General features: G+C 40.7%; 1 protein-coding gene across 2 annotated transcripts; it reads right to left on the bottom strand.

The window, feature by feature from the left end:
• Nucleotides 1-522: 522 nt before the first annotated feature.
• Nucleotides 523-4,589, bottom strand: LOC113345442. Of its 2 annotated transcripts, none has more exons than XM_026589218.1 (7): nt 4,529-4,589; nt 3,866-4,275; nt 3,729-3,789; nt 3,464-3,645; nt 3,194-3,388; nt 2,960-3,115; nt 523-2,835 (listed from the first exon to the last, which is right to left on the bottom strand). In XM_026589218.1, exons 2-7 carry the CDS (start codon nt 4,229-4,231, stop codon nt 2,791-2,793), a joined length of 1,005 nt encoding a protein of 334 aa, XP_026445003.1. In that variant the 5' UTR covers nt 4,232-4,275; nt 4,529-4,589; the 3' UTR covers nt 523-2,790. The 2 variants fall into 2 exon arrangements, with proteins under 2 accessions (XP_026445003.1, XP_026445004.1); XM_026589219.1 differs by having other exon boundaries at nt 3,729-3,762.
• Between the last annotated feature and the right edge of the window lie 13,881 nt (nt 4,590-18,470).

Here is an 18,470-nt window from a genome sequence, read left to right as displayed (position 1 = left end):
TTTGTCGGAAAAAGTGCGTGCACAAATTGTCTCAAAACGATGCTTGGGAAGACTACAAGGATCTGGGAGAGTGTCACCAAATTTCACTTTTTGTCGTCCGGCACTTGTATAACGCGTGGCTAACCGATCCAGGCATGTCTAGCTATGCATCGGGGGATTGTCAAAAAAAAGAAGTGCATGTATGTATACCTATATATCGAGGGCATATCCAAATGAAGCTCGAAGCTTTGTCCCATGCTTGTCAAGAAAAGAAATCAATATACAAACTGTGCCGGATCGGTCCATGCATGTATAGATATAAGACATATATAGGGAAGGGACGTTGGCAGACACGGTGCTGCACGTTCATTGTGCGGCATGACATGCGGCTTTGACGGTGTTGCACGATCATTGTACGGCATGGCTTGCGGCTTTGACGGTGATGCACGATCATTGCGCGGCTTTGGCAAGGCCGGTGCAACGTACGGCCCATGGAGTTGGTGAGTGTTTTTTGGTCCCCAAAAAAGATTTGTAGAAATGCAATTTTTTTTTTACTCGGACAAAGAATGGATTGAATAAAAAGCACAAACACAAAGGGATAGGTCTCTTTAGCCTTTAGCCAAACGCAAAAGAGCCTACATGAAGCGAAAAAACAAGATGCCAGTCCTACAGAGAGACGGCCTTACTACAGAAAAAACGAAGAGGACAAAAGACAACAGACAGGCCTGCAAGACCAAACTACAGACATTAAGTAATCAAATTATCATAAGGGCTTGCTGGACCCTTGTTATCTTCTTGGACAGCCTTAGCTTGTTGTTTCTTCTTTTTTGGTGTTTTCTTCGGAGCCTTCTTGCCTGCCATAAGCTCGTCCTTCTTCTTCGCTGCTTGTTCCTTTTTCAGGCGATCTTCCTCATCTTTGGCAGCCATCCATTCGAGTTTATTAGTTTCCTCCACTACGATGTTGCTCTTGCACTGGATGGTAGTAGTAGCCTCATTGGTTGTAACATTTGTCCCATCGTCTTTGCCAGAACCTTCAGCTTGTTTGTTATTCTGTTGGGTGCGGTCCCTCATAGTTTGAAGCTTATCCAAAGTCAGATCTAGTTCGGCTCTAGCCAAGTCATCTGCTATCCTTTTCTTGTTGTTGTAGGAGATTAGAAAATCTTGTTGTTTCTTATCCAAGTTCGGATTCTCCTTAGTCAAATCAACTAGAATTGTCCCCCTGAAAGTGACTCGTCAGGCTTGGTCCCTTGTGACAATGTCTCGTCAGACTCGTCAGGCTTGATTCCCTCTGACAATGACTCTACATGTTTAGAGCTGTTGGACTTGGCCTCCTCGGAGAGAGACATTCCAAGCATTGGTGTGTCCACATCAACTGCAGAGTTAGTCAGTTGGATAACGACCACTCCAGCAGGTCTAGTAGCATTGTCAACATCGTCTGGACGAACAACAATACTCTCAGCATGCTCTGATCTATTGATGTCGACCACTCCAGCTGTAGTTTGACTCTGATTTTGGTGTTCTTGATGACCTTCCTGTTCGAACTGATCATCATGACTTACATGATCATCTTCACTGCTTGAGGTGCTGGGAATGATAGAATGAACTCCCTGAGACGCTGCTCCTCCAATTGGTTTTGCTGCTGTATCATCAGACTTGCCTTCCCTGCTAACCCTTCCGGTGAACTCCCTCTTCTTCCAAATATTTCTGAGATCATCTAACTTCATTTTCAGAGCTGTTTTCTTCCCTTGATCGGTTTCGAAGTCGTACTGCTTCTTCAGATCGTTATACTTCTTGTTCCTACAGTTTCCTTCAACATGACCGATTGTTTTACAATGTTCGCAAAATTCTGGTTGGTTGTATATCTCATAATCAATATAGAAGCCTGTCGGAAGTTCTTCATCATCAATGATAATGCTTTCAAGCGGTTTGGAGAAGTCAATATCGATAAGAACAGCCGCAAAGTACCCGAATTCATGTTTCAGAGTTCTTGGGTCAACAACAACTGGTTTACCAAGGCCTCTAGCTATTCGAAAAAGGATTTCTTCCTCCCAATATTCCAGGTGAAGGTGTGGAAAACGTACCTAAACAGCAGCTCTTGTGACCTTCTCAGATTCTGGATTGAACAAGGGAGTCCATGGGAGGACTTTTGAGTTGCTGTGTCTTCAACTTCCAAGGACCTTCATAGCTCACGATCTTTCTATCTATCTCATTGCAAAGTTTAATGATAAAATAGCCTTTCACCCATGGAATGAATTGGACATGACCAGTGAGCTTCCATTGATTACTTAGATCTTGTTTCACTTCATCGAACTTCATGTTTAGAGCCTTGATCATTGTCCCTTCCCTATATATGCTCTTAAATGATGGAGAAGAAGAATGGTTTGAATTGAGATGGTTATTGGTTGTATTACAGATGCAAATCAACATCATCAACAGGAATTGGAGTTTGCTGTGGTTTCATTGAGATGGAGTCTGATGGCAGTGATGAGTTTTTGGCACTGCGAAGTGTTGATGCTCAATTGAGAAGGAACAGGCGATGTTAGATGGTCTTGACGGTGAGAATGGAGCTGGATGGTTTAACAGATGCAATGGCTTTGAGATGAATCTGCAGGTTTAACAGATGTGGACGCCATAGACTATTTGTACATAAGTTTAGCTCTCAAGTCTAAATAATGAAATTCTGGTTGTATAATATCAGCCTCACACCTAAAGCACATCGACTTAGTTTTGGGATCGCAGTTCCAACCAGCCTTCATTATGAGCACAGCAGCAACATTTATCTTATGTCTTGTAGTCAACCGTATATATATTTCAAGAGGGAAAACAACAGCTAGAACTCATTGTCTTCGCTGTACTCTGGATAAGTCCTAGGAGGATAATAGTGCTTATCCCAAGGGAAATCATTGAAATTGAAATTCTCAAGATAAAAAAGGGTACTAATTTGTAACATTCAAACAAACAGGAAAGGTATGTACAATACCTTTGATTTCTTGAACTTTGAAATAAAAGCCAAGATGAGGTCAAGAATCATGTTGGACTCCTTGATAGATGAGGGACTAGAAAAAGGGGAATCCTTGAGTGTCTTCAGCAACCAAACCGATTCACGGGACATGGTACATAGACTATCGAATATGTGCTGAAATATCAAAACAAAACAAAACAAGGTCAAGTAATTTGGAATTAGCCAATCGATTCAGCAGGATAAAAGACTTACCTTTTGTCGCCAAATACAGTAGTCCATGGTGCGCTTGGGAAGGATAATAGGACACATATCTCCATCATCATCAGCAGGATTGGAAAATGCAGACATTCTCAATTGGTCCAGATGCACAGAGAAACTATTTGCAACAAACCGCTGCTCCAGCTGTATCTTGATGAGGTGATGAAGGAAAGACTCCAACAACGCAGCCTATCATGCCACGTCATAAAAGATATGTCAAATCCAAAATAAAGCCAAGATTTTCGAGCAGTGAATATTAATTACCTGCTCTCGCCTGAAATCATCGCCAGATTCTGAACGAATCCTTTGCATAAGTTCCTCCAACGACAAGCATCTGTGAAAGCATTTATTTGCTCTATCCAGATCCTCTAAAATTTTCTCCAACAACAAGCGTCCGGCATAGTGACAAAGTTTCGAGAATGACAAGCTTCCGTCATTGTATTTACCTGTAACATCCTTGGCGTAAGTTTGCAAAGGTTTCATCAACTTTAAGCTTCGGTCAGATTCATAGCGGATTTATCTAGATCACCTGGCGATGCCTCACTATACGACAATGTATTTGGCTGGTAACCAATATTGATGTCATTATCCTGTACCATATGAGAAAGTCACGAGACTTGAGATTGAAATAAAGGCAGGTATAAACAAAAGTTGAACCATATATACCTCATACTTTTCCAGGCCAGACGGTGCTAACTGCCAAAGTAACGCACGGAAAGACCTCCTGTCATCGTACCCTCTCTTGGCATCCGTCCAGTTATATGTATCACATGCTGCTTCTTGGAAAAGCATCTCAAGTGAAGACCGTAAATCTATTGATGGTCCCTTGATTTCAGATCTTGAATATATAATTTCACTTCTATGATATCCAACTCTACAAATTAAGTCAATGAAATATCTGCCTACCCAATTATCATCCGGGATAGCTGAAACATCAGTATCAGAGTTTTTGCGTTTTAGAGCTCGTTGGAACCTCTTTTCCTTGGCTTCTTTAAGCCTTAAGTAACTGTCTGTCTTTGTATAATCAGCCATGGTAGCTCAAACACCAGTTGTTGCCTACTTGTTTCTTTAACCACCTAGGGACAACCAAACAGAGATAAAATTCAATTCAAAACAATCAGCTAAATTACAAAAATCTCATGTTGGATCGAAACCTATATTCCATCAATAAAAGCATTGTTTCACCTCAAACATCGGTGGAACTCTAAGAAAATAGCATACAGTTGGATTAAAACAATAACCTAACCAATAAAATTAAACATAGAGATCGAAACAATTAAAGACATTCCAGTTCAAATCAAACTGAGTTTAGAGAGATTCCAAACTCACCGTTCTTAATTTCTTCGTCCGCCGAGAGCAAAGAGGCGTTTCCTGTAGCCGGATCTCTCCCCTCTATCTGTATAAAAAAAGTAGGAATTACCTAGGGGTGTAAATATTACCCGAGAAAACTCAGCCTGCCCGTACCCGCCCAAGCCCGCCTGTACCTGAAATTGCCCAAAACCTATTATGGCCCGTTGCGGGCTACCCGGCCTGGATTAATTTATTGGACGGTCTCGGGCTTTGCGATTAATTATGATGCCCGGCCTGAAAGGCTTCTATGTGCCATTAATCATTTAATATCCTCTTAAAAAGACTTAAAAGTTACAATTTTATAATTGTCAATTTTGTGTCAAGAAAAATAAAATATATAATTGTTTTTACTTATAATTAACCTTTTCAAAACATGAATGGTAATATATTTTCTTATTAGAAAGTTTATTGTACTCTAATTAATTATTTATTATAGGCTAAAATTAAAAATTTGTCAGTGTAATTTAAATATAAAATAATACTATCACTTACGATATGTGATGTTGGAAAGGAAAGAATATTGTATTTAATACCGTTCATTTGAAAATTTAAACTTAAAAAAAAAAATCAAAATAGTGGCCTGTCCGGCCCGATCTGGCCTGCCCGTATAAAAAGCGGGCTTTGGGCGGTCTTTGGGTAGCAAATTATCTACTTGTACCCGGCCTGTCCGGCCTGAATTTATTTACGGGCTCACAAATATTAAGCTTGGCCTGCCCGGCCTGTCTTAGTTTTTGGGTTGGGCGGCCCGGCCTGCCCGAATTTACACCCCTAGAATTACCTATAGATCCTATTATAGTGTTCCTACTTAGTGGCAGGTCCACCCACTAAAGCCCAGTAATCGGAGGTCCATAATTAGGGCTGCACATGGGCGGGTATGGCGCGGGTATAAGCTAAAACCAACCTCGCACCCACAGACTGCGGTTTTTTTTTCATAATCAACCCTGCACCCACAAACAGCGGGCGGGTTTTGTTACCCGCTCGCTACGGGTTGGGCGGGTATGGGTTTAAACGGGTTTAAGCCCACTTTATATTCAAGTATTTAGAGTAACTTCTATTCTCCTTGATTAACTGAGAAAAAAAAAACCAAAACCCCCAAAATATTCATATCTAGGAAGTTCACAGATGAAGATTAAGTGTTGAATCTGTTGATTTTTCGATTGTTGTCGATTTCTGGTGAAGATTCGAAGTTGTTGTTGTCGATTTCTGGTGAAGATTTCTGGTAATTGTCGTTCGTAGGTGAAGAAGAAGAACTGAGGAGGAAGAAGAGGAGAGGCCGAACAGAGAGAAGAGTGTAGAAAGTGAATGAGGGTTATCAGTTATCCTATCTACTAGTATTAGGGTTTCATAATGGACGACTAGGATTAGTTTTATCCAATGGTATATAATCTGCGGGTTTTTTGGGCGGGTATGGGCGGGTATTAGCTTAAACCAACCTCGCACCCACATACAACGGTTTTTTTTTCATAACCAACCCCGCACCCACAACGGGCGGGTATGGATTAAAAACCCACGGATTTAGCGGGTACGGGTGGGTTTGGATATCGTGGGCGGGTCTTGTGCAGCCCTATCCATAATAAAAAGAAAGCAGAAAAATGGACCCAATTTTTTAAGCCCTGGTCCTGCACACATGTGGAACATCTGGGGACGTATTTTTAAATACCGAAAACACCCTCAAGTATATAAAAGCAGTAACCAAATCCATTTCTTCTTCATTTTCTCGATCTATTCATCTTCTTCATTTTCTCATCTGTGGTTCGGAGAAGAGCTCCGGCTATGAAGATCTTCTGAGGTGTTGATCAATTCGTGAACTCAAACTATGATTAATCGGTAGGTTCACTTCCTTACTGTTGGTATAGTTTAGGTTTTCATTTTTCCTTTCTTCTTCAAAAGCTTATTTTAATCTAGGTTTTTTTCTTCTTGGATTAGAAAAAATTTCATGTTTATAGCAAAATCTAATGTTTAGGTATTAGATCTGATGTTGATAGTAAACTGGAAGAGTTTACTTTCGTCGATTTGGTATGATCTCTAAGTGTGTTTGTGTTGCACCGCGTTTTTTAATTGATTTTTGGGTTCGATCCATGAGTACGTATATGTAATACTAAAATATCTTCTTTGATTCGGTTATATTCAGAGTTTAATGGATGTTTGATTATGTTTTGATCTCCTTGTTTGATTGTTTATTTTATTTTATTAAAAAATAGTTCAGATCTATATGGATAATCATGTTTTTTGTCAATTTCTTCACTATATCTGATCATATCAGTTTCATTTTGTTGGTTTTAGATGTGTTTCGGTTTATTTTTGTGTATGAACCAACAGTACGTATCTGCAGTACTGACAAAAACCTAGTTTTGAAGACCTTTTTTTATTTGATTCAGAAGTACATATATGGAATATTGAAATAGAAGTGTTTCAATACTGTTTTTTCACGGATTCGTTAATTATTTTTGACATGCAGCTGATTGTTGTGTATGAACCAACAGTACGTATATCCCGTACTGACAGAAACCTAGTCTACTTTTAAGAAGAAGAACAAGATGGTGCATCGTTATGATTTACGAGGAGAATATTTGTTTTCTGTTTCCAGGTATGCTTTCTAATCATCTTGTTTGATTATTTTGTTCAGTTTTTCTTCTTTTGATTTGTTTTTTTGATTGTATTTTGATAATCAAATCGATTTGATTGACGCTTTTATGGTTTTTAGGTTTGTTACAGTTGTTTTCGTGTATGAATTGACAATACATATATGGCGTACTGATACAAAACTCTTCTAATTTTGTTTTATTTGAAGTTTTTCCAAATTTTTTTGTTCGATCCATGAGTATGTATGTATAATACTGATAGGAAGTGCTATTTGTTGTGTTTTTGCTCCTTTTTTAGTCTTACCCTTCAGTACTTATGTGAAATACTGTAATATGTCTTTCGATTCTCTTATTTTTCATAGATCTGTCACCTGTTGTTGTCATACTGTTGATTTGTAGTTCATGAATCTTCAGTACATATATCGCATACTGATAGGAAGTGCTCCTTGTTATGTTTGATTCAGTACGTATATGAAATACTGAAATAGATGCTCTTTGTTACGTTTGATTCAGTACTGGAATTGGATATGGAGATGATATGGAGCTGCAGTTCAGAACTTATTGCAAGAAATGACAGATTTTGAATGATAGGAACATGAGTTGTTGTTGGTTCAGGTGGTCTTGATGAAGTTACAAATTGGTTGTGATGTGTGTTTGAAAGAAGGTGTGTTGTAAATGGATTTGGAGGAACATAGAAGGTTGGGTTGCTGATGTAAACTGAAGATACAGATGAGATAGAGGAGGAATTGTAGGTGGTGATTACTGTGAACAAAATCAGTGGATGAGATGTTCGTCTCAATGGGTTTATGAAGATGGTAGTGTTGTTTAAACAGGGAAGAAGAACAAGTCTGTGTTGCAGCTGAATTGAAATGACAATGGTGTTGATGTAGCTGTTGCAGTTGTGGTTTAAGCTAATAAGATTGTGATGCAGCAAGATAGAAGATTACTGAGAAGATGGAGCTGAAGGCAGTGGTGAATGGTTGACTGCAGAGGTGCTGGTGCTGCAATAAAGTAAAGTGAATTGAGGAGTACTCAGATTCCTAAGTAGTGTAGCAGATATGTACTCAAATTTGTAAACAGTGTAGCAGTTATGTACTCAAATCTATGGTCCTTTATATGTTTTAATTAACTTTGGACCTCCAGATAAATAAAATCCCGATTTGGTAGAAGTATGTTTTTTCACACGTACTTAAACAGTGGGGTATATTAGTCATTTCCATGTTTTCAAATAACTTTGGACCTTAGAATAAGAGTAAAATCTAGTTGGACCCTGCTATAAATAACCTTATGGGCTTAGGACCAAACAAGAAATGTTCCTATTGTTATATGATATTTAAGGTTTCAAATGAACCATTGTTTTTCTAGTTCTGACTGTATTTGAAGCTCGAAAGAGCAAAAACGAATTTTTAAAGAAAAGCTTAGGCAGCTGTACACGCTTTGTTATTGTAAAATCGCCCTGAAATTTTTTTATGGTTTTTTACACGTGATATTATTCTATGATCTTTAAGGTTTCAAATGAGCCATTATTTTTCTATTTCTGACTGTATTTGAAGCTCCAAAGAGCAAAAACGAATTTTTAAAGAAAAGCTTAGGAAGCTGTACACGCTTTGTTATCGTAAAATCGGCCTGAAATATTTAATGGTTTTTTACACGTGTTATTGTTCTATGATCTGTAAGGTTCCAAATGAGTCATTATTTGTCTAATTCTGACTGGAATTGAACGTATAAAGAGCAAAAACGAATTTTTAAAGAAAAGCATAGGCAGCGATACACGCTTTGTTATCGTAAAATCGGCCTGAAATTTTTTTATGGTTTTTTACACGTGATATTGTTCTATGATCTGTAAGGTTTCAAATGAGACATTATTTGTCTAGTTCTGACTGGATTTGAAGGTCTAAAGAAAAAAAAACGAATTTTTAAAGAAAAGCGTAGGCAGCAGTACACGCTTTGTTATCGTAAAATCGGCCTGAAATTTTCTATGGTTTTATAGATTTGATATTGTTCTATGATATGTAAGGTTTCAAATGATCCTTTATTTTTATAGTTTTGACTGGATTTGAAGGTCCAAAGAGAAAAAACGAATTTTTAAAGAAAAGCGTAGGCAGATGTACACGCTTTGTTATCGTAAAATCAGCCTGAAATATTTAATGGTTTTTGACACGTGATATTGTTCTATGATCTATAAGATTCCAAATGAGTCATTATTTGTCTAATTCGACTGGATTTGAAGGTCTAAAGAGCAAAAACAAATTTATAAAGAAAAGCGAAGGCATGGGGTGGAGCTATGTAATTCATCGAGCATACACGATATTTCATGAATATCAATTCCACAAATAACTAGTTATTTAACCTGATAGCACCGTATGTTATTTCTTGCGACGGGTCCCATGACTCGATCCACTCATTCGAGACATAAAACATGTCACAAACTGGGGGATGCTTACTGTGGTATTGTTCTGGTGGTTTACAGCGTGTGGCGTGCAAGCGCCCATTACGAGAACGTGTCAGGAGTAATGGACGGTTAACGATGATGAGGGAAGTGGGAAAATACGTGATGGTGAGACAATCATCTACACGACCCCACTACTCCATAACTCCACTTCCTCCACTTCCTACGAGATGATGGTTTCGCTTAATGCCTTGTATAAATAGGTTTTTCGACCTATTTTCAAAGAACACAGCGAAACCAAGTGTTGTCACAGTATCCAGAAAACACCCAGAACTGATAGCTTACATTGTGCAAGCCAGTTCAATATTCTGATAAAAGTCATAAACAGCCAACACCTTCACAATCTCAACACCTTCTTCGCTTCTCTCCCTAAGATCAACCCTTCTCCTTCACTTTGTGACCGAATTGAATCTGAAACGGCCATTTCTTGGTTTAGGACAGAGTCTTACAGATTGATCTCTCGAACCTAAAAGCATTCCCGTGCAGTGCATTTGTTTAGGGTTTGAACTCGTTTCTCATCAACACACCCCAAATTACCAAAACCGGCAGAATCAGTTTTTACCCATAAACAACTGGCGACCACAGTGGGAGATTAATCTCTTGGTTGCAAGATCAAATTTTTATTTTCATTTCAATTTTCTCAAAATTCAAAATGGTGGATCTTAGGTCTGGATCGGCGACCAATTCCGATGGAACTAGCGCTGACAATACTCTCGGTGTTGATGTCCCGGATAGTGACGCTACCATACAGCATATCAATACGATCAATGCATCTCGTGGAAATACGTCCTCTACCACCAATACCAACGGAGCAGGAGATATTCCCTCGGTAACACCTTTCATCACCAGGGACAGAGCAGCCGCAAACCCCAACATTTCTTCAAGTGTAACACCTCCAGTCGTCACCAGAGCAGCTCCTACTCCCTCGTCAGGATGAGGGGCCGGAGGAATCATAAGAGGACAACCCCCTATCACCATTGTTGATTTGATGGAGAGGCAAGAAATTCTCGCTAAGGCTCAGACGGACATGGCTTCGACCCAGAAAGAGGTACTCACTTTCCGCAAGACATTAACAGAATGATTGCCACAAGAGTCACGACATCCCCTGGAGCCAACAAAGAGTACCTTCAACACGCCTGGCGCGAGCACTTCAGCAGGACGTGCTTACCTAGATGAAGAGACCCGTATTTCTCCTGAACACCCATGGTAAAGGAACCAGCCACCTAACTTCATCACTCGTGAGGATCTGGAACGACTTCTCCAAAATCGAGGCAAGGAAACCCGGTGGACCTGCACCAGCACCAACCTCCATATCCTCCTGATGTGTAGAGAGTTCCCCTACCGAGAGGATATTCCTCTCCTCAGTTTTCCCTTTATGATGGTACTGGTAACGCTCGCGAACACATTTCTAATTTTCTGGAATCTTTGGGAGAACACGAATACAATCATGTCCTCCTCCTAAAAGAATTCTCAAAATCGCTTACTGGAAGAGCATACACCTGGTATAACAACATCGCGCCAAACAGCATATCGAACTGGCGTGAGATGGGCACCGCCTTTTACAAGAAGTATTTCTTCGTATCCGAGCAAATCACTTTCTCGGATTTGGGAAGAATGTTTCAGCGAAACAACGAGCATCCGAGCGATTACGTCAAGAGATTCAGAACTCAAGCTTTGGACTGTAACGATCCAAACATGACCGAAAAACATTTGGTATAGTCGTGCATTAATGGTATGGTTCTCATATATTGTGATCTACTGGAAAACTTGCGCTTCCAGACGTTCTCTGAACTTCATGAAGCTGCTAAGCGATCGACTATGACCGCACCAACTTTTAGAAAGAACCAGACTGGCCAGGGGTGAGGATGCACGCGAAACACGAGGGAACAGGCGTCTTATCAACAAGCAATACAACAATGGTCCATCGGTAAGCATGGTAGGCGAAGGAGGGAAAAGGAAAGCTCCAACAATGGAGCAACAATCCAAACGTGCAGCGCCAACGCAGACAACCCCATCCCGGAAAGCCACATCTAAAACTCCTGAAACTGGGGATGCTCCAGACTTCCCATTTCCAATATATGAAGTCATTGAACTACTGGAAGCATGGATTCAAGATGATATAATCAAGCTACCTCCTCTTAGGCGTCCATCAACGGAAGAAGAAATGGCGAATCCCAAATACTGTCGTTATCATAGGTTCGTCAATCACCCAACCAGTGACTGCAACAAGTTGAAGCGCATTTTCAAAGAGAAGGTGGATACAAGAGAACTTCAACTTGGAAACGAATGAGTCAACAGAGACCCTCTTCCTGTCAGGAGTTGCATGATTTCTGGGGACTCTGTTCACAAGACTGTGCAGTCGATGATGGAACGGTTGTGTGAAATTCTGTATTTCTCTAAGGCACATCGTCAAGACATCTTTGGGGCTCTTAACCGTGTCGTATCAGGTAAGCGTCTATTTCCAGTTAAGGGAGTTTCTCCTGAACCTCAATCCTTCCCAGGAGAAACGCGATATGTAACTAGGGACTCCTAACCGTCGCTCGCTTGAAGGATGTTGAGTTCGACAACGTGCTGATTGATGTAGCATCCGATTTCAACATCGTCACCATACAGGCCTTGAAAGATGCAAAAATTTCGAAGCAGGAAGTTGTTCATTGCTCAACCATAATTAAAAACTCTGAAGGAGAGTCCAGAGACGCTTATGGGTACATCGACCTCGAAATCAAGATTGGAGATGCTCTAACACACGGTAGGTTTCATATTCAGAAATATTACGCGAACTATGACATGATTCTAGGGCGCTCGTGGGTGCATAACAATAAAGCAAAGTTAGAAGTGTGTCCCTTGATAGTGTTTATACCTGAAAGGATTACCAACAAGCCGTCATATACCGAATATTATCTGTTGTCGTATCGACATCTTGCCGATGTGATGCAATTACCTGGAGAAATCCCATCATCATACGTCAGAAGATTCTGAACCCAAGTAAGTCTTAACGAACAACCCTTTTTGCAACCAGTCACTCCTCCTTTTGCTAAGTCCCTGGGACTTGCTCCAATCAACAACCCAACCGTCATTAGGATATGTGAATGGGATGTTGTTCCTTTCAAACGCTTCGTCAAAAGCTTAGAAGTTTTTTCGGTTAAAGATGGAAAATCCAAGGATCAAGTAGCTGCGCAACGCCCAAAACCATTTCAAATTGGAGATTTGGTAATGAGGGCGACCGCGTTTCAAGTTGGAGATGTGACGGTGAGAGTGACCGCTTGGTCTGATTCGCCTACAGAAGGGGAAGATAAGCCATACCTAGTGGCAGGTGTTATCTTAGGCGGGTATTGCAAGCTCATCAATGCCGACAAACTAGAGGGCGTGACAATCCACTCACGATGCCTCAAGCCTTTCAATACCTAAAACGATGTGCTACCTTTTCTTCCAGCGTTTCCTTTAATATTTATTCCAGCAATTTCCTCTTTCATGTAATGTTTGTAATTCCTCCAAAATGATTGCACTGCTTGCATTCACAATTAGGGTTTCAATTTGTTAGTTAATCGAAGTACTATTTTTTTTAGAAATCTCTTTACTCCTGAATGATGACACAAGTCTTGAACAAAACCTAAAACCCTCACCTACCCATCAGTTCAAACCAGAAAGAAATGTCTCAGATCTTTCGAGAAACATTAAAGGAGTACGCGCAGAAAGAGATGAAGGATTTGTGAAGCAAGCGCACTATGAAGGGCGTTTCATCCCAACAAGAGGCACTTCTCCATCATCACGTGATTAGGAGGATTGCAGCACAGGGAAAACAATTTCATGGTCAATGACTCCATCCCTTTCGTTGTTCTTAGGGTTATGGGAAATCATCGTAAAAAAAGTGCACAGTCACATAACGCATCATAACTTATGAATGTTGTATTCTCTTTGTCCGGACAACGGAATGGAGAATTTATATTATAACGTGAAAAGGAAAGAAGGGGGAACCATTGTTCAAATAAATCTAAAACTCAGTCACCGCTGACTATAAAAGAAATGCCTACAAACTATGAAGGAGCGTTCATCTACAAAAAAAGAAGATAAAGGAAGACGTGTCTCCACCAGAGCCATCATTGGAAACTGCTTCAACATCTTCATCACAAGATATTGCATCCGCTCTGGAGTCTGCATCGACCTCCTTTTCTGACGACGTTTCAAAGTCTCCCTCAACAGTTGCTTCAATATTACCCTCAAGATACGCGCAGACGTCATCTTTGGGAGTTGTTTCAACATCTTCTCCAGATACAGCTATCATGATCTCCTCAGCAGCCGCGTCATCCTTCCCTGCGACGATTGCTTCAATACCTTTCACGGGAGCTACTTCGATCTCTTCCTCAGGAACTGCCCCAACAGCCTTTTGAGGATACTCTGGCTCTTCCATGTCAGAATCGAGGATGATGACTCCGCTACAAACAGGGTAATCATACTTGTTTTCACTGGAAGGCCGGTGATGCTCGATCCTTCGTCGCTTTAGACGAGCTGCAAATCTTTCACCTCTCTCACTCGGCAACTGAGACGCTTCGTCGCGCCTCCATTCTTCCTCCATGCTGACCGAAGCCAAGAAAGCCTGAGCACGTTCCCGAACCAAACGTAGTTGCAGAAGAGACATACCCTTTATGGCACGATCATCTTCATGAAATGGAGGATCTATTTTAGCCATCACCTCCTCGAACGCGCTAACCTCAGGTTTGTCGACTTCGAAGCTCTTCTCTGGAGAAGTAAAAGAGTAATCATCACCAGTTCCCATCATACACTGCAAAAAGGGACGTTATGATCATACCAACAACCGGTAAATAAAATTGTTATTATCAATCAAAAATCAAACTGCATGATGAACATGGAACAATACCTGTGACGAAGAAGAAGAGCAATTCTGCGATGGGGAGAAAGGCTCAGCGCCATCTTTATATTCCTCAAATCAGCCAGATCCCGGGAAAAGAAGAAGTCTCTACTTGTCGTGTATAAAGACTCCGTATACGGGATAACAATCAAGTAGATACTTATCCATCTGATGATAACTGACAGGCAAAGGAAACGTGCTCTACTCAAGAACCGAGCCAGCCTCTACCCTGATAATGTGCATCGAACTCCTCTTGAGAATTTCTTTATCTGTCACTATCTAGTGCTTACACCGCAACAATGTCACAGTTACGTGCTAAGCAGGGGACTTAATGTTGATGGTCGTTTTTAGGTTCGGGGTCAAAATCGTAAAACCCTATATTTAGCGACGTGATCTTGCAAAGGAATAAAGGCCATTTGAAAGTGATGAGTGCTCAAACCTCTTTATTTACACATGTATTGAACAACTCAGTATATATGAAATTCATTCAGAATGGTGCGCACAGTAGTAATCCCTAGTATTATGTGAATCCTATTTTACGCCAGCATTATTAACCAATGCATGACTCGCCTGATATTTTGCCGTGCTATGTTCCCAGTAGAACTCTCAATACTGACATGACATGAAGATGAATGCTCACTATCAGCAGAGTAGCATGAATCTCCCGAAGTGTTAGTATTGGGGTCTGCACAAAAATACTCATACGAGTTACATCTCTCTGACAAAGAGATCGATGTGTCCACATACTTTTAATTAAAGTTGGCGTGATTGAACACACATTTATTCTTAAAGAAAATCAAGACTGTTAACATCAGTCTCAGAAACGATCGCGGCCACACAAGTTAGCCGCACAATTTAACAAGCCTAGCCAAACCCTGTCAAGAATAGGTGGTGGGCCCGGAGGAGTGTATAAATTAAGCGCAATAAAAACGGGCCTACAGTAATACCGCAAGTGCACGGTCGTCGGTTGTAGCTCGTGCTAGTACGGGTCGATCCACAGAGACTGGGTGTGTTTGGAGTTTCTAGCTATTTGGGCTCTAAATTTGCTATTGGGCTTCTAATTGTGCTTTGGGCTTAGTGGGTTTGTTTGTAATGGTGAAGTGCTTTAGGCCTTGGGCCTTTGAATGATGTTGGAATGAACTGTGAACTTGGGTTTTGGATTCAATCAAGGATCTGGGCCTTTGGAAATGTAATGAATTTGGGTTCAAGTGAACTGAACTGAGCCTTGAACTCAGTTGGCTTGTAAACCAAACAGTGGCTGGATTTGGGCTTTTGGGCTTTGTTCCTGGGCTTAGCTTTTGACCTGAGAGTAACTAGGCCTTTGGAGTTAACTGTGGACTGAACTGGGCTTGTGCTGTGAGCCAAGCTCAGTTGCAGCAGCAGCAGTGGAAACCAGGTTGCAGCAGCAGTGGTGGCTGGCACAGCAGGAGCAGGTGCACAGCAAGGGAAAGGAAAGAAAGCAGCAATGGTGACAGTGCAAGCCAAGTAATAACAAAACAGAGATAGTTGCAAACCAAGGCTACAAGCCAAGGGCAGGAGTGTGGAGATAAGCTGACAATGAAGTAAAAAAAAGGAAAAAAAAAAGCAAAGCCAAGGCAATGGCTTTAGGCATTCATCTAGAGTGGGAAGAGAACCAGCTTGCTCACAGTCACTAGTGAGCACTAGTTTCTCCCCACTGCTCAATCAACTCAATGCTCTAAGGCTCTAACCTAGCATTGACACACAACAGTAAACTAATCATAACATTTGAGAAGCTAACAGTTGACAAAACAAGAGATTCAAAACAGTGACAAAACAGGAAACAAAACCAAAGAAACCAAGGCTGTGAGCCAAGGGCAGGGAGGAGAAGAAGTAACAAAACAGTTAAGTTGCAAGTGACTGTGAAAACAAAATGTGGGTTAAGCTAAGGATTTGAATCCACCTTGTGTCCTAGATAAACAATGCAATTCTAGATTTGAAAACTTAGGCATCCAACTAGAATGGGAAGAAAATCAGCTTGCTCACTGATTTTCCCCCACATGCATATCAGAGCACCAACTACTTCCCATTACTCAAGCAAAACAGGCCTTCCTAGCAATTCATCATTCATTAGTGCACTAAGGTTTCATCTGAGCCTCAGCAGTGACTCAGAACATAATTAACACTACAATGGAACTAAACATGATCAAGTTTTAAACAGGAAATTAAACTAACTAACATGTGAGAAACAAAAATTAAAAGATGGAATTAAACAGCAAGAACAAACATGAACAAAAATTGAAGAACCCTAAATATAAAATTGAAAATTAAAACTAAAATTAAACAGTGATTAACCCAAATTTGGGGGTATCTCGGCTAACCAAGAACAACCTTTAACATCCTACATCACTTCCCTTTTATAGCTTACAACAAAATACAAAATTTCACCAAACCCTAATTTGAAAATCCCCAAATCAACAGGATTAGGGTTTCGAGAATAACTAAAATTAACTCACCCTCTGATGCAAATAGACTCGACCCATGCTTCTTATGACCTTCCTGCTCCTCTCTCATGCTTCAATTGACGCCTCTGCTGCTCTAATTGTTCCCTATTTCGAGTTATTTTACTCACCCCAAAACCTAGGGTTTCAGTGGTTGTGAGATGGGGAAAATAACTAGGCTAGGGAGATGGGTTTGAGGTGGTGTAGGTGATGGCGATTGAGACAGCGTCTCTGTGATGGTCGTGGTGGAGATGGAGACGGCGGAGCAGACATGGCAGTGTCTGCCATGGTCGGGGGAAGAGGAGAAATTTGGGGGAAGTGTATTTGGGGAAGAAGAGAGTGGGTGTTTGTTTTGGGTCGATGGGTTTGATGCTTAGGTGTTGAGCGGGTTCAGAGAGGTTTGATGATCTGCGACAAGGAGCGATGGATGGGAAGATGGTAGGTGGATCCAACGGCGATACGGAGGTAAGCGTGGAGCGACCGTCGGATGAAGGGATGTAGCAAAACGGACGACCCAAGATGGAGATGGGCGTTGCGATGTAAAGCGGGGGCTTCGGAGTTTGATGTGCGATGATGGAGCGACCGTAGGATGCTGAAATGCTTCGATCTGACGGCTGAAATCCGAGACGGGCTTGGATAGTGGAAATGTGTTTGAGTAAGGGTTTTGGGCCTTGGGTATGCCAAGCCCATATCTTATTTAAGGACAATTCTTCTTCTTCAAGCCCACTTCTAGCCTTTTGGTCTTGTGCACAACATTCTTCGCAGCTTCCTTGTGTAATTCCTCCCGGCTTTTCACTACTTTTCTGCTCTTTTCCGCTCCGCTATTCATCCAAACTTTATTTATTACCTAAAAATGCAAAATTAAGTAAGAAAAATATTTATTCTTGAAAACAATGAAAATACAGAATATGGGATAAAATGTAGAATTAATGCACAAAAGATGAGTTAAATGCCAAGAAAAATATATAGAAATATGCACTTTTTAGCACTCATCAAATACCCCCAAACCTGAATTTTACTTGTTCTCAAGTAAAACAAAACTAAGGAAATCCTACCTATACCACTATCGCTGGTCTCTCGAATGCATTTACCGTATGCACTAAGCCTTTTAAACCACTAAGTGTCCCTAGTGGACGAGTTGAAGTCTCGTGAAGGTTTGCTTAGAACGTACCTACAAAGTTCTAGGTCAAAATATAAGCTCAGATTCCATCAAATGTGACATGTGCAAGTCAGTTAAGCTCACAGCAAAATGGAGATGTCAATCTAGCTATCAAGGCACAATCCTAGCACTGATAACAAAAAAAAGACATGTGATAAGAGTGTAAAGTGTATCTACACATGTGTAAAGAAAGATCTGAAGTTATGACTACTAATCACCAAGAGATAGTTTCTCAGGCTAAGAACCAAGGTCGAAATCTAGCTAGCTGTCCGGACTTTACGAGAATTGTGAATGAGTTGGAGGTATTTCACAATTACTCGCGTTGTACATCAATGGCATACACCCTTCCTTGCTTATTACAATGAAACACAAAAGATGACTATTTACATGACTCTTATTTACATT

This window comes from Papaver somniferum, unplaced genomic scaffold, assembly GCF_003573695.1.
Source record: "Papaver somniferum cultivar HN1 unplaced genomic scaffold, ASM357369v1 unplaced-scaffold_81, whole genome shotgun sequence".
Taxonomy (NCBI): Eukaryota; Viridiplantae; Streptophyta; class Magnoliopsida; order Ranunculales; family Papaveraceae; genus Papaver; species Papaver somniferum.
Note: the sequence above shows the minus strand (reverse complement) of the source record. Positions and strands in the feature narration are given on the sequence as shown.

Bases quoted from the DNA above. Each gene is read 5' to 3' on its own strand.
- LOC113345442 (XM_026589218.1), bottom strand. From the start codon at position 4,231: ATGGCTGATTATACAAAGACAGACAGTTACTTAAGGCTTAAAGAAGCC. The intron at 3,116-3,193 runs GTAAGTCTTTTA...TTGATATTTCAG, and splicing joins ACTGTATTTGGCGACAAAAG to CACATATTCGATAGTCTATG. The intron at 2,836-2,959 runs GTATTGTACATA...GGACTTATCCAG, and splicing joins CAAAGTTCAAGAAATCAAAG to AGTACAGCGAAGACAATGAG.